This window comes from Sminthopsis crassicaudata, chromosome 2 (genome assembly GCF_048593235.1).
Source record: "Sminthopsis crassicaudata isolate SCR6 chromosome 2, ASM4859323v1, whole genome shotgun sequence".
Lineage (NCBI taxonomy): Eukaryota > Metazoa > Chordata > Mammalia > Dasyuromorphia > Dasyuridae > Sminthopsis > Sminthopsis crassicaudata.
In genome coordinates, this window is record NC_133618.1 from 161,739,395 (window position 1) to 161,755,820 (window position 16,426).

Here is a 16,426-nt window from a genome sequence, read left to right on the forward strand (position 1 = left end):
TTGCATGGAAATACATTAATAAGTAATAAAACAGTTTAAAAATTTTATCCTATTTATAATATAATAAGAACAAATACAGCTTCCATCCCATTTCAAAGCACCATAATCTAATAAGGAGAATCTTTAACTATGAGTCCAAGTGTAGCTGTTGCTATAAAAATACTTTAGTGCTACAAAGGCAAAGGTGCTTATATATCATTTTTGAGGTTCAAATACTAATACTATAGAGGGGAAATATCACAAAATTGAATGGCTTACTTTAATATTTAACTATGTGTACTGAATAAGGTGACTGATTAACTGGAGTTTTTTGGTACAGTTAAAATATCAGTGTCAGAGACTACCTTTGAAAGTCAACATGCCTGGAAATGTGACTTTTTTTTTTAACTCAACTAAGTCTTATGTATTCTGACACACTAATCCTGACACCTATACTGGGAGGCATTATAGGAAAACATTTCTACCAAAGTCTGGTGAGCCTTAGCCTGCAAATCAATGACCAAAAATGGTAATGGTGCGGTGTAGCGTAAAGCAGAACAGAGAAATGTTTTACCTAATCTTCAAGTTCCGTATTTTTCCCCCAAACTAGACTGATAATTTAACAGAAAAAGATACCAATTTAAATACTGTTTTTCACCCCTAAAATTCTTAATATCTATGAATGTTTTAAAACTCGTGTTATTAGGGCTTCTCCCTCTGCTTTTATTAGCAAACTGGCACTAGACATGGCAAATTTTCACCTAGCAAAACTGCCTATTGCAAATAAAAATCTAACCATACAAGCATGAATCAGGCAGGGAGGGGTTAAGACAGACACTGCCAAGCTTGACTAGCACTACAAGACTGCTGCTGGAAGCTGATTTACAGATATGACAAACAAAGAGGTAGCAAAGCTAGTGTTCTTAATCATGCTTAGTGATGATTTCTTCTTGTATGGTTGCTCTTTCCCTTTCTAAAAAGTATTTCCCTCCCCTTTTTGCCCCCCATCCAAATATTAAATAAATGATCCTCCAGCCTGCACAATAACAGGATGGAATGGCGTTTTGACAGGAATCCCAAGGCCATACAAGGAACTTTGACTAGCCTTCCTTTAAACCACACATCCCTGTGGCTGTGGGGCAGAAATTTTTTACTCAAATAAGTCCTGTTTTGACCCAATGACCCCAACACCTCCATCGGGAAGCAGAACGTAAAGCGCTTCCACCGAAGCGATTAAAGAGCCTTCCATTTCCAGGGTGAAGCCCAGGAAGCGTCCACATACGTGCACACAATGATGTATTTTTCCGTAACTCGGCGTGAGTGTAGTTCCACATCTGTACAAGATGTGCAAGTACACACAAGAGCGCGCACACTCACACCACACTCCGCGGGGTACGCGAAGGGAGCAGGAAACCCTCCGCAGCACTTTCACAACAGCCTGAAGCAATGCAGCAGCCACAGAGCCCCACCTTAGAGCAAAGGACACGCACCACGCTGGGGGAGGGGAAGGCAGGGGGAGGGGAAGGATTGGCGCGGCTCGGTTCGCCCGAGCACCCACCCCCAGCCGAGGGGGAGGTTCGAGAGAGATGGGGGGAACAATGGGGGAGGGGTCGGATAGGTAGGGAGTGGAGGAAAGAACAAAGCTGCCGCTCGACCCCTCGGGGCCACATTGCAGAGAAAGCCGGGAAGACGCGGAACAGGAAGCGAGCTGGCCTCGACAGGCAGTGGAGTCTAAGGAAGGAGACTGTATTCAGAAACGGGGGGATGGGGGCTCTCAGCCTCTAGGGAAGGCCCCCTCCCCCACTCTCCGAATAGAATCCTCCACCTCCGGGGGCTCGGGCTCGCCAGGTGCCTGGGGAAGAGACGGGAGCACGGCCGAGCAGGCAGCCGGGCGGGGCTCGAGCTGCCCCGGCTCCGCCGATGCCTGGGCCATTTCTGCCTCCCTCCCACCCACTCACCATCTTTCCAAAGCGGACGATCTGGAGCGCGGTCTGGTCCCTGGGCCGACGGGGGCGGGGTGGAGGAAGAACCGAGTCTAGCGCTGCTCCGATCTAAAGTGCGGAGGAGAGACTTCCTCCGGGAGCCCGAGGAAGGGAACAACGAGAGCTGGCGGGAGGAGGCGACGCTGAGGCGGCGGCGCGCGAGTCTGTCGGGGAGAGCGGGCAGGCAAGAGACTGAGCGAGGGAGGGAAAGAGGAAGGGAGCGGCCGAGCGCGAGCCGGGCGGAAACGCTGCACACGTCACGCTCTTAGTCCTGCTTCGCGGGCTGGTCGCCGTTGCTAAGGAAGGGGCCTGCTCGACAACGACCCGCCCCTCTCAGCCGCGCCCTCCGGAAGCCGATTTCGGCCGCACTCAGAGAAGGGGCGGGGTCACTTCTCCTCACCTAGGGGAAGCCTAGAGCTGAAGGAATCTACGAGCACCTGTCCGTCAGTCAGAGGAGGGAGGGAGAGGGGAGGAGAAAGGAACTGGGAGGGTCGTATCGGCCCCCCAAGTGAGGTGGGGTGGGGGAGGAGGAGGGCCGAGAGGGGAGTCACGTGGTTCCTGGCGCTCGCTGCGGAGACCTTTTCCTTACATGGAATTAACTACCTGGCCCAGGTGTGCGCAGGCGGAGAGGGGTGGGGCGAGAGAAGCCTCGGTAGACCAGAGTGACTAAGGAGAAGAGGAGCAGAGAAGAGGAGGGGTGCAAAGGAGGAAAAGGAGGAGAGGAAAAAAAGGACAGGGAGGAGGAAAAAAGCTACGGAAGGAGGAGCTGGAAGGAGGGAGGGGGAAGGCGGGGAAGCCGAGGAGGAGGGCAGAGATAGAGCGGGGGAGGGGACGAAAGCCTCATTTTTACCTACTTTGGTGCGATTATGGCCATCCGCTTCTGATTGGCTCAGTGCGGCGTTTTGGGTGCTCGGGTTGTGGGAAACTACACATTTTTTCCCCCTGCCTTCCAGAGGCGGCAGCAGCGGCAGGGCACGCTAGTGTGTGAGTCACACCAATTTCAGGTCTTCAAAACAAGGACTGATTTATCTGTGAAACAGACTGGGGAGAGTCATGGCTGCCCAGAAGGGCGTGCCTGGAAACAGCCTGAACAAAATTTCCTATGGATTGTGACTCTGCTAACATCGCACTCTGCTTCGGTTTGGTTTTTTCCTCTCCAAAACTCTTATTCAATTACTGTGGTTGCATCAGAAATACTGTTTTCAAAAGGATTTTTTCCCTACTAGCATTTTTTTGGGGGGAGGGGGAAGCATATGGAAGAGAGACTTTTAATCGGAAATGGAGCGTTCCCCCACTACCTGATTACTCGATTCTGTCCGAACAGTGACTACTTATAGTATTTTCTGTGGCTCCGTGGAACGATCCAGGCTGCACAGACATTTGCCATCATCCTAGAGAAACCTCCGCTCCCTCCCAACTTTAGATGGTATCAACCAGTGCAGTCATTTTCCAGCCTTTCCCCCACCCCCATTAAAAGAACGACTGGCAGAATTAGATAAGTAAGGGATGAAAGAGGAAGTATAAATTTGGTCGGTTACAGAAAAGACTTCTATTTCCACTAAAAAACTTCCAGATATTTCCTCGCCCTCATGCCAGTCCCATAGTGAGCACTTGTAAATTAGCCAGTTTAGGAGTAACAAATGGTTCCATCTTTTATTTTACAATTTCCTTGTTATCTCCATATTTGCATAGAATTAGTTCCTTAAAGCCCTGGATAAGCCTCACTTTTTCTTTGGAATAATTGAAGTTTAGTATCCCTCTGTGGGGAAATGCTCCCATCCCGAGCAGAGAAAAAAGAATTAGGGATAAGAATCTAATTCTCCTTCTGAAGGTGCACTCGATGTAGGCTGTGGCATGGAACATCACTGGGTTTTTCAAGGCTATGCCAAGAGAACCCAACCTCCGGCAGGTCAAATATCAAATTGGAAAGACTTTGAATATGGGCCCAGCAATGGATTGTGTGTCTGTTTTAGAAGGGTTAGTTGAGTCCGTTGCCAAAAAGTTGGCCACCAAGTAATGGATTTTGTTTTCTTTTTCTTCCTTTATTTTCTTTGCTTCCTCCTTTCTGCCTGCCTGCCTTTCTTAATTTGCCACAGCATCTCAGGAAAGCCATACTAAGCATGAGGGGGAAGAAGTTGAAGTCTGCATTTGTGAGAGAAATAAACTGAAACTATAAACTATTTTGAGGTTAAAGTATATTTATGAATGTATATGTGTACATATTTCTTACAACATCACTTTTATTAACTCTGGTCTCTTTCTCCTCAATGACTATTTCAAACTGCTTTAATTATGGTTACAGCTTCCCATTTATCAGTCAATAAATATAAAGTGTCTATGATGTGCCAGGCGACTGTGTTAAACTTTGAAGATAAAAAAGGCAGAAGACAGTTCTTGCTCTCAAGAAGTTCCAGACAACCTGCCAATGATTTATGTACAGACAAGACATAAACAGAATAAATTGAAGATAATCAACAGAGAGGAGGCACTAGGATTAAGTGGAATTGGGAAAATTGGGATTTGTATAATGGTGAAATTTTGGTTGGGACTTGAAGGAAGTCAGGGAAACCAGGAGACACTGGAGGAAGGATTGAATTCCAGGAATGAGGGGGGAGGGGCAGCCAGTGAAAATACATGAAAGTATTTTCTTCAAGGAATAGCTAGGAGGTTGATATCACTGGATCAGAGTATGTGGGGGGAGGAAGAGAGTGTAAGATACAAGAAAACTAGAAAGATGGTAGACTAGGTTTTGATGGGCATAAAAAACAATGTACTTTTACTAAGATCTCTCAACTTCACTCCTATTTTTTTCAGGATCGCTATTTCCAGTTCTTCCCTTCTGTCTCAGAGGAAGATGTGGCTGTATTTCCTAAGGCTATAATAACCTGTGCCCTTCCATCCATTTTCTCATCTTCTAGACCTTGCTCCAGCTATCATCCCCTTTTCCTCACACATATTCACTCTTTCACTCTGAATTGCTCCTCATCTGCCAAGTTTTCCCAATTCTAAAATATCCTTTCAACTCTTGTACATCTTACAAAGAAGTATTGTCCCATTCTTCTTCTATTTGTGTTCATGCTTCTGATTCCCTCAAGACATATTTCTTCAACAACTTGCAATCTGATTTCGCTCTCTATTGCTCTACTGAAACTTTAAAAAAAATTTTATTTATTAAACTTAGCAAGAATTCTTTTTTTCTCATCATCTCCCCCACCCATTTAAAAGAAAGAAAAAAAGGAAGAAAGAAGGACAAAAAAGGAAGGAAAGATGAATGGATGAATGGAAGGACAGGAAGAAGGAAGAAAAGAAAAAAGGAGGGAAGAAAAGGGAAAAGAGGAAGGGAAGGACAGAGGAAAATGGAAAAGAGGGGAAGAAAAAGAAGAGAGGAAAGGAGGGAGAAATGGAAAGGAAGGAGAAAGAGAGGATCTAGAATCCATTTTACATATATAGAGATAAAACATTCCCATAATGACCATATCTAAAAATGAATTTTTTATTTTGCATATAGTCAATAATTTCTCCCACTGAGAGGTGGGAGAATCTAGATGCTTTTTATTTTTAGCAACTCTTATGTGAACTCCCAAAATATTATATACATCTATTTCAGTAATCTCTAAAACACCCGTTGGAGATTATAAGCTTCATTATTTATCACCTGTGTTGTCTCTATGCCTCCTAGTTTTTGAGACAGCTAGATGGCATAGTGGATAGAGAGTGCCAGACCTGAAGTCAGGAAGACTCCAGATGCCTCAGGCACTTATTTGCTGTGTAACCCTGGGTTTAAACTTCTTAGCCTCAATTCCCTCATCAAAATGATCTGGAGAAGAAAATGGCAAACCACTCCAGTATCTGACAAAACCTCAAATGGAGTTAGAATCAGACATGACTGAACAACAGAAACTATGCTATATATAACCAGCAGTATCTTTACCTAAGGAGATCAAAGAAAGAAAGAAAAAAATATGTACAAAAATTTTGGCATCCTTTCGTAATGGCAAAGATCTAGAAACTAAGAAGGGAATCAATTAGGGGATGGCTAATCAAATTGTTATATTAATGTAGTGGAATACTATTGTGCTTCTATACATGACAAACTAGACAGTTTCCCAGACCTAGGAAGACTTGTGAAGACTTTTTATGAAGTGAGCAGAACTAGGAGAAAACTTTATACAACTTTATAAAGGCAAACAACTTCTCTGAAAGAATTCTGAGTAGTGCCATGACTAACAATGACTTCAATAGACTTATGATGAAGGATTTATACATATTTATTACAAGAGTTATTTTTTTCTTTTCAATGGCTATGTAGGAGGAAAAGAAAATAACTGCAGCCAAGTATTTTGGGTAGTGCATAGAGCACTGGACTTGGAGTCAGTAGGATCTGAGTTTAATTTTGTCTTGAGACAACTTACTAGCTATGTGACTGGGTAAATCACTTAAATTCTGTTTCCTGGCCCATAAGAAGAAAATAATAGTTCCTACTTCCCAGGGTTGTTGAGAGAATCAAATAAAATAATATTTGAAGTCTCAGCTCATAGTAGGCACTTTATAAATGTTTAGTCCCTTATTAATTGAAAATTTTAATTTAAAAAATCTTGTGACCTGATGTTTCATTTTACCTCAGCCTCACAAAGGAGTAGTCACAGATTAGATCTCACCATTTCTAATGGTCCATTTCTAATTAGAAAACTTGACATTCTCCTTTTTGATTCTAACCTATCTGTCTCTCCCACAGACTCCTAAACTCATACTTTGCCATTAAGACTATTAATCCCCCAACCCCAAATTTCTTTTCTCAGACTATAATTTCTGCTCTTATTCATTTTCCTCCCTCTCTAATCTCAACCTAATAGTTAGCCATTTCTGCACCATCCTCTGTTTTCAAATACCTTGTCCCTTTGTCCTTTCACCCATCATCTCTTGCCAAACCTCAGCCCTGGATTATTCACAGTATCTCCTACTCTTACCCACTAACTACTGAATACAGATAAAGTCACCAAACATGCTGACTGGTATATTACAAATTCATATTATCCAACCTCAACCAGGCCTTAGTTCAACCAGGCAGTTCTTTTATTCCTTTCTAATTGATTTATCTCACCATGAAAGTGTTTCCTTCCTCAAATCTCCCCCTTTCCATTCCTTTTCAGCTAAAGTTCTTATTGAGAAAATGGGGGCCATTCATCTGAACTCTCTTATTTTCCTATATTCTTAATTTCATAACCCTTTGACATTATTCCCATTCTCTCCTTTCCCTGTCTGACAAAAAAGGCATCTACTGTGATTGAAAAGATTCAAGAAACACAGTTTCTGGTTAATTTAATCATTTTATTAATAAAGCTATCCTTTACTAATAAGTGGATGATCATTTCGCCATCTCTCTTAGACCTATTCATGTTAGGATGTCAGTATATATGTCCTTTGAAAGGAAGGTGTTCCTGAGGGGTGCCAGTTAACTAGCTAATTTGATGGGAGTTAGACTATATTAAAATGAAGTTGTAAATGAAGTTGTTGAGGTACTCTACTTAAGTCACCCAAACCAAAAAATCCTTTAATTTTGTCATCCCCACTAATTGGGAAGACAAGGAAGGGATCTTGCATTTCAGGATAGTAAATAAAAGGCATATTGTACAGTCTATAAATTTGGATCTTCCCCTGGGTGGATTGCCCATTTCTTACAAGAACTATAAATTAACTTCATACACTCCTGAGTCCTTTTTACCAGCACATTTATAAAACAACATGTACTAGACACTATGCTAAGCACTGGGGATATAAAGCCTTGCTCTTAAGCTTTTAGTCAAATTAGACAAATTCTCTTAAATGTAGCTCATGTAATCATTTTCTGGATGAAAACTTTCACTGTCTTCATTATTTTGTTAGTACCTCTCCTTCCAAAACTATCTTATATTTACTTTGTGTATATATTCACTTTATACTGTGTATTTGTGTGTGTGTATGTGTGTGTGTATACTTGTTTCCCTCATAACGAAAGTTCCTTATGAGAAGGGATTCATTCTTTTACTTTCAGCTGTAGCATCTAACATATCTGGTACATAGTAATTTTTTCATAAATGCTGTTTGATTGATTTCTTCCCTTATCTCTTCAAGTATTTCTTCATTGTTCCTTATTGGTAGTTCATCATCTTTTCAATGCATTAGGATTCATTTTCTCCAAGCTCTGTATTTGATCCTCTATTCTTCTCTACATTATCTTCTTGGCAATGTCACTTGCTCCCATGTTTCAACTAACACATTTAAATGTGACATTCAAATCTGTATCTCTAGTTCTGATTTTCCTCTTGTGCTCCAAACCCATATCTCTAGTTGCACAGAACTGAACAAACTCAATATGTCATAAACTTATTTACACATATATATGTATACATACATATATATGTAAACTTGTTTTTACTGCAGTATTTCTATTCAGTCTTCCATGTTTAAAACTTAAGTGTTATCCCTCTAGTCTCATATCCTATGTTGCCAAGTTCTTTTCATTTTCTTTTTGTAATATAGATAAATACATGGATAAAGCATATATGAAGCTCTTACTATATTCCAGGCATTGTGCTAAGCACTAAGGATACAAACAGAAGCAAGTAAGTTAATTTCTGTCTTCAAGGACCTTATATTCTAACAGGGGCATTGTAGGAAAGGGCATAGTTTGGAGCTATTGGCCAGAGCATGAGGTGATTCAGGAATATGATAGTAAATGTCTAATTTATGTTTTTGCAAGAAAAAATATGCACACCACACTTTTAAATTTAATCTGCATTCTTAACATCTTCATCACTTTCTTAAATCTAGACAAGTCAATTCAAGGCCTGATTTATAGTATTTACGGATTTCTGAGGTATAAATGATCTCACTGAAAATTTTAAATCAACTTTTGTAAATAGGTAAAAGCTGGCTCCAGTACACCATGGAGGCATGCCTGAGCAGGATAAGGCAAAAACTTGCATGGTAGATTTAGGGATGGAGTCCAAAAAGTTTTTATGAGAAGATAGAGATAATGACCAAGTAGAAGCAACATGGTTTGGAGATGGTTACCTAGAAATGAAATGGAGGCCTGATTCTGGCCAAGATAAGCTAAGGTTTGAATTTGTTGTTTTTTCTATAGTCTAGTGTTCTCATCCTAGGGAATAGGTTTTTAATACTACCTGCTTGGACAATAACAATTGCCTCCAAATTGTTCTTCCTGACTTATGATTTCTCCCATTCTAACTTATCTTTCATACCTATCGAAGACTAATTTTCCTCATGCATAGATATTGTGTCATGAAGTGGCTTCCAAACATGGATCATCTACAATCCTGCACTATTCTAATTTTTTTCTGGCCTTCATATTATTTTCTTCCATGTTTTAAAATAAAACACTTCAAGTGATATGCTGAACTTCTCATCTTCACATCTTTGCTGAAGCTTTTGTTTAAAGTTGGAATGCTTCCTCTTAATCCTCATCTCTAATACCTTTAAAATTCAACTAAAAAGAAAAACCTTTCTCTACAAGACACACAAACCTTTCTCTATTCTTTGTTGTAGTCAATGATTACCTTTCTCCCCTTAGATTTCACATAGTACTTTATTTGCACATCTCATGCTTTTCTTATGCTTTATATATTAATAATTTATTATTATTATTATAGCTTATTCTCTAGCTGTTTTGTATGTCACACCTCCCTACTTAACTGAAAGTTTCATAAAATGGCTACTAGTTAGAGAAATCACAGGTCCTATATTTTCATATGCACATCCCTATCCACACACTAGGAATGCCTGACAGCATTTTACCCACAGTAGATTTATTGCATGTTCCTTGTGCTTTTATGCATTTGTCTATGCTTAATGTACTTGTATTTTTATAAACTTTTTATTCTTTTATTTTTTACATAGTTTTAAATTCCATATATATTTCTTTCTCTTTTACTTAAGTCTTACAACCTTTGATCAGCAATACATTCACTATTAGATCTGTATCCTAAAAAGGTCATTAAAAAAAGGAGAAAAAAATCTATCTGTATAAACATTTATAGCAGCTCTTTTTGTGGTGGCAAAAAATTGGAAATTAAGGGAATGACCATCAATTGAGAACAATTTGTGCTATATGAATACAATGAAATACTATTGTGCTATGATGATGAATAATAGGTAGATTTCAGAAAAACCTGAAAAGATTTACATGAACTGGTAGTGAGTAAAGCAAGAAGAACCAAGAGAATATTGTACACAGTAGCAGCAACATTGTACAATGATCAACTATGAATGAGTTAGCTCTTTTCAACAATACTGTTCAACAAAACAAAACGATTTCAAAAGACTCATGTTGTAAAATGCTGTCCGCATCCAAAGAAACAACTGTGGAATATGAATTCAGATTTCAATCTGCATTCTATTTTCACTTTTTGTGTATGTCTTTTATCTTTTTTTACAACATGATATAAGGCTTTGTAAGAAAGATTAAAAGAATATAAAATAACACTGACCAGAAAGAATATGGAAAACTTGATGGAAGAGGTGATATTTGAATTGCACTTCAAAAAATTCAACACATTTTATAATGTATAAATATTCTACATCAATAGAATATTTCCCTTCTCTCCTCTACCCCCTCAATCTCTACCAAGAGGATAGGAAGATGAATCTTCTCACATTTTTTCAGGACCAAATCTGTTGTTATAATTGTACAATTATTTCATTTCAGATTTTTTTGTCTTTCCATTACATTAGTGTTGTCCAGTGATTTTCAAAGGATGTATGTACTGAGGCAGTTTTGAATACATGTGCCATGAATCATATAGAATATGTACTTGCAATCATGTGTATGTGTAGGTGTCCTTACTTTCCTACAGCATGCCTTGGTTCCTCATGGCAAAAAAAAAATACTAAGGAGTGTAATGCTTAGGTATTTTGTTTTCCTCATCCTTTAAACTTCACTCTACATCAGTTCATATAAGGTTCTTAGGGCTTTTTTGAATTTTTCACATTTATTGTTTCTTACAATATAGTAATATAACATTATATTAATATAGTTTAACCATTCTCCTATTGATGTGCATCTACTTTGTTTCTATTCTTGGCTACCTCAAGATATGTTACTATGAATATTTTGCAATATATGAAAGTATTGGTCATAACATTGTCCTATTTCAGATGTCATGCATAGTAGTGGGACCTCTGGGTCAAAGAATGTGGATATTTTAGTCATTTTAATAAGATTTTGTGTTTCAATTTTTTTCTCTCTCTCCCTTCCTTCCCTTTCCAAGACTAGCAACCTGATTTCATATATTTATGTGTATATATATATATATATATATATATATATATATATATATATACATATATACACATGCATAATTCCATATTAATCATGTTGTAAAAGAAGAAAAAAGACACACACAAAATGAAAAATAGAATGCAAATTGAAATCTGCATTCATATTCCAGTTTTTTTCAATGGATATCAATAGCATTTTATATCATATGAGTCTTTGGAATTGTTTTGGATCATAGTCTCACTGAAAAGAGCTCCAGTTAGTCATAGTTGATCATCAAACAATGTTGTTGCTAATGTGTACAATGTTCTGGTTCTTCTTGCTTCACTCAATACCAGTTCATGTAAGTCTTTTCAGGTTTTTCTGAAATCTACCTAGTCATCATTACAGCACAATAGTATTCCATTGTATTCATATGGCACATTTTGTTTTAACTGTTTCCCAATTGATGGATATTCCCTTAATTTCCATTTCTTTTCCATCACAAAAAGAGCTGCTACATATATTTTTGTACATGTAAGTCCTTTTCCTTTTTTTGTTATCTCTTTGGGATATAGGCCTAGTAGTGAAAATATTGTAGGATTAAAGCTTTTGCACAATTTGATTGTCTTTTGGCATGGTTTCAAATTGCTCTTCAGAATGGTTGGATCAGTTCACAACTCCACCAACAATGCATCAGTGTCCCAGTTTTCCTATATCTTCTCCAACATGTATTTTCCTTTTGAAAATTTAATAGGTATGAGATGGCACTTCAGAGTTATTTTAATTTTCATTTCTCTAATCAATAGTAATTAAGAGAATTATTTTCATATGGCCATAAATAGCTTTAATTCCTTCATCTGAAAACTGCCTGTTCATATCTTTTGGCCATTTATCAACCAAGGAATGAGTTGTAACCTATAAACTTGACTTTATTTTAGAATTGAGCCTTTATCAGCAATACTGGCTATAAAAATTGTTTCCCATCTTTTTTTGCTTTCCTTTAAATCTTGGTTGCATTGGTTTTGTTTGTATAAAAGTTTTTAAATGTAATCAAAATTATCCATTTTGTATTTAATGTTTTCTATCTCTTGTTTGATCATAGAGTTTTCCCTTCTTCATAGATCTGACAGATAAACTATTTCTTGTTCTCCTAGTTTGCATATAGTATCACTTTTTTTTTTTTTTTTTTTTTTTTTTTTAGCTGAAGCAACTGGGGTTAAGTGACTTGCTCAGGGTCACATAGCCAGGAAGTGTTAAGTGTCTGAGGCCAGATTTGAACTCAGGTCCTCCTGACTTCAGGGCTGGTGCTCTGTCCACTACACCAACTAGCTGCCCCCTATTATCACTTTTTATGTCTAAATTATGTACCCATTTTGATCTTATTTTGGTATATGGTGTGAGATGTTGGTCTATGCCTAGGTTCTGTCATATTATTTTCCAGTTTTCCCAGTTGGAATCTTTGGGTTTATCAGACAGTAGATTACTATAATTATCAAAAGTTTGTCAGTATAGTATGTCAGTTTCATGATGGCACAGTTGCCTGGGTTCTGAAAAATGGACAGTGCTCTCAAGCTTTCCCAGTCAACAATGAAATGAAACAAAGCTGTAAGTTTACTCCCAGGCTTTTAGCACGATGTTTTCAATCATGTTGTCAGATGCCTTCAATGAGATTGTACAGAGGTGGAACCAAGATGGTGGAGTAAAGATAAGAATTTGCCCAACCTCTCTACCAAACTGCTCCAAATTCCTTTAAATAATGACACTAAACAAATTTTAGAGCATCAAAATACCCCCAAAGACAGAGTAGAACATTTACCAGCCAAAAAAAATTTAGAAGGTCAACAGAAAAGGTCTGTGGAACCAGGGCGGGAGTCTAGTGTTCAATCCTAGCACCTGCCATGCTAGCCCAGCCCTGGACCCAGATCCCAGGTCCAGCCAGACCTGTGAATCAGCAGCAGTTTCAGTGGCTTCCAGATCTCTCAGCTCAGAGACAACAAAGAAGACTTGGAAGGTGAGCAGAAAAGATCTATGGAATCAAGGGGGAAGCCTAGCTCATAATTCCAACACAGGCTGACGGGGGTGAAACTGTGTCCCCTTTACTCTGTAAAATAATCACTCTGAAATTGTGTTCCCTCTGATTTGGGATCCCCCAGATTCCAGAAAGTCTAAGAGAAGGCATATTTTCCAGACAAACCTTTTCCTAAGATAAGAGCTTCATTCAACTGAAGAGCTCAGAAAAATCCCCCATTGATCTTTCCAGTAGCCAGATCTTCAAGAATTTCATTCAATTGAAGATCTGGACCTGATATTGAGTGGCTTGATAAGTATTTAGGCCTGGGGGCATAGGCTCTCTTTTTCAACTGGGAGCCTTAACCTCAGACTTATAAAATGACAATTTTAAACTCATATCTTTGCAGAAGTCCAAAGTAGTATGCTTTTGCCAAGGGACCTTTCCTCTTGGCACATCTGTCTACCAGGATTGTTGCCCAATGTGAAGACATTCTCTTCTCAGTACTAATCTTTATTTCCCTAACAGGACTGTGCCACTCAGAAGTCTGCCTTCCTAGCAAAGCTGACTTCTCAGTGCCAATAAACTTCCTTTGTCATTCAAACTTTTTGGGTTTGTGAATTCTTTTCATGTTGGACCTGCACCTCCAACCAAAGAGGGGATTCTCACATCAATTCTCGACCACTAGAATCAGCATCAAGGCTACACTGCAACCTTGGCCCCAGCCTCCGTCCCAACGCTAGTCCCAACTCCAAGCCCGACATGCCTCACTCCAGCCCTGGCCCTATCCTCAGCTGGACCCCAGTGAGCAAGGTGGGATCTCTGAATCAGAAGCAGTACTGGAGGCTTCTGGACCTCTCAACCTGGAGACACCAGAGAAGACTCAGAAGATCTGTGGAGAGGGTCTCTGGCATCAGGGGGAGAGTCTGGTGTCCGGTCCCAATGCAGGTTGTGCCAGCCCAATGAGCTCCAACCCCAAGCATTAGCAAAAAAGAACTTTGTTGATTCAGCACACTAGATCTTGTAGCTACAGTGGGGCTGGGAAGCTTCTAACATCTCTAGGGAAGAAAAGAAGGCTTGTGGTTAGGTTCCTCTAAGACTTTCTGAAAACAGTTGCACAAAACCCCTGAAACTTGAGACAGTGCACCCTCCATCCTGTAAACAGAGCCCTACTTTGTTAAGGGTTAAAAGCCAAGTAATAGGCTAGGAAAATGAGCAGACAACAAAAGTTTTTGATCATTGAAAGTTATTATGGTGACAAGATTAAAACACATATCCAGAAGATAATGATAAATTCAAAGTTCCTACATCTAAAGCCTCTAAGAAAAATAATATTTGGGCTCAGGCTATGGAAGAGCTCAAAAGGGATTTTGATAAGAGAAAAAATTAGAAAAAGAATAGAGAGTGGTACAAAAGGAAATGCAAAAGGCTAATGAGTAGAATGCCTTAAAAAGCAAACATGGACAATTGGGAAAGCAGCTACAAAAGCTCACTGACGTTGTATAAGCATGGCATCAAAATCAATTATTGCACTGATGGTAAATTCTTCAACTTGAAAAGGCTACACGTCAAAATTAAAGTGGAGGGAATGTTGGTGCATGATTTTCTGTTTTCAGATGATTGTACAATCACTGCAGCCTCTGAAACTGAGATGCAGCAGAATATGGATTGATTTTCTACTGGTTGTGCTAATTTTGACCCAACAGTTAATACCAAGAATACACCAGGACCCATCAGCCAGCACCACACCATCTATATGTAGAGCTGTCAGTTACAGTAAATGAAGAAACTGAGTGCTGTGAATAAGTTCACTTACCTTGGCAGTATATTTTCTAGGGATCAATATATAGATCTGATAATGAGATTGATACATTCATGGCTAGAGCTAGCTCACTGTTTGGGAGGCTCTGAAGGAAAGTGTGGAAGAGAAAAGGTATTAAGCTATTACCAAACTGAAGGTCTACAGAGCAGTTGAGGACCTAGACAGTATACCAGTACCATATGAAGAAACTGAATGGCTTCCATTTAATAAATTATCTTAGGAAGCTTCTGAAGATCACCTGGCAGGATAAAATACCAGACCCTGAGGTCCTTTCTCAAACTAAACTGACAAGCATTCCAACTCTACTGCAAAGAACACAACTCTACTGGGCTGGCCATGTTGTTCAAATGCCAAATGTATGTTTGCCAAAATGACTATTTTATGGAGAACTCACACAGGGCAAAGTAGTCAGAAAAAGCAATAAAAGTACACACTCAAGGTCTCTCAAGAACTTTAGAATTGATTGTATGATATGTGAAGCATTGGCATAGGATATCCAGCATGTCATGGCCTCATCAGAGAAGGTGCTGTGTTCTACCACCAAAGCAGAATTAGCTCAGAAGAAACAAGATGTGCACAGTTAGAGAATCCACTCCAATTGTTCATAGGGACTATTTGTGTCCAATATATGGCAGAAGATTCTAAGCATGTATTAGTCTGATCAGCCCCAGTCATATACACTAATTTGACTCTAATATAGTGATATTGATATGAGTTAAAGATTCCTTTCTAATTCCCAGCCCCATGAATCCCAATGGGAGATATCTGGGCTTTCCAGCTCCCACCAGATCTGAGCTAACTTGGGCTGTCCCAGCCCCCACTCTAAGGATCTGCTCAGGCTTCCCCAACCCCCACCCCTAGCACAAACAGTTCCTTATCTAAAACCCCATTGAATTCTATTCAAATTCTAACCCTGGCCCTGGCGTCTTTCTACCTTTACCCTTACTTCCAAACCCCAAATAAACCTCTTTTATTAATCTAGATTTTCCGGTCTGTAAATTCCTTTACAGGGGACTCTTGCACCGCTACTAGACCTCATTTAACTCTGTATCCTTGCGCTGAATCCAAAAGGGTTGCAGGAAAGCTCTATTTGACTCCCTGTACCCCGAACCTGCCACTAGATCTCAATTAACCCTAATTTCATCTAGGTACCCTTTATCTAACTCTCAACAATATCATTTGGATCCTCTTCAAGAATGAAGGGCAGCTATCAACCAATCATCTGTGTCTTATACACCTAATCTTTCCCATTGATCCACCACTCAGGTACCAAATAATTTTGATGATTGCCACTTTATGATTAAATTGTAGAACTGGTATGGCTAGGTCACATTCCTTTGCATTTCCCTCCCCCTTCCCCCATTAATTCCCTTGATATT

General features: G+C 39.4%; 1 protein-coding gene across 1 annotated transcript in view; it reads right to left on the minus strand.

The window, feature by feature from the left end:
• Positions 1-2,750, minus strand: part of DSTN (destrin, actin depolymerizing factor) — a 29,972-nt gene extending 27,222 nt beyond the window's left edge. The window contains exon 1 of the mRNA XM_074287809.1: positions 1,938-2,750. Coding sequence (XP_074143910.1) covers positions 1,938-1,940 — 3 coding nt within the window. The 5' untranslated portion in view covers positions 1,941-2,750. The remainder of the gene's footprint in view (positions 1-1,937) is intronic.
• Positions 2,751-16,426: the final 13,676 nt, after the last annotated feature.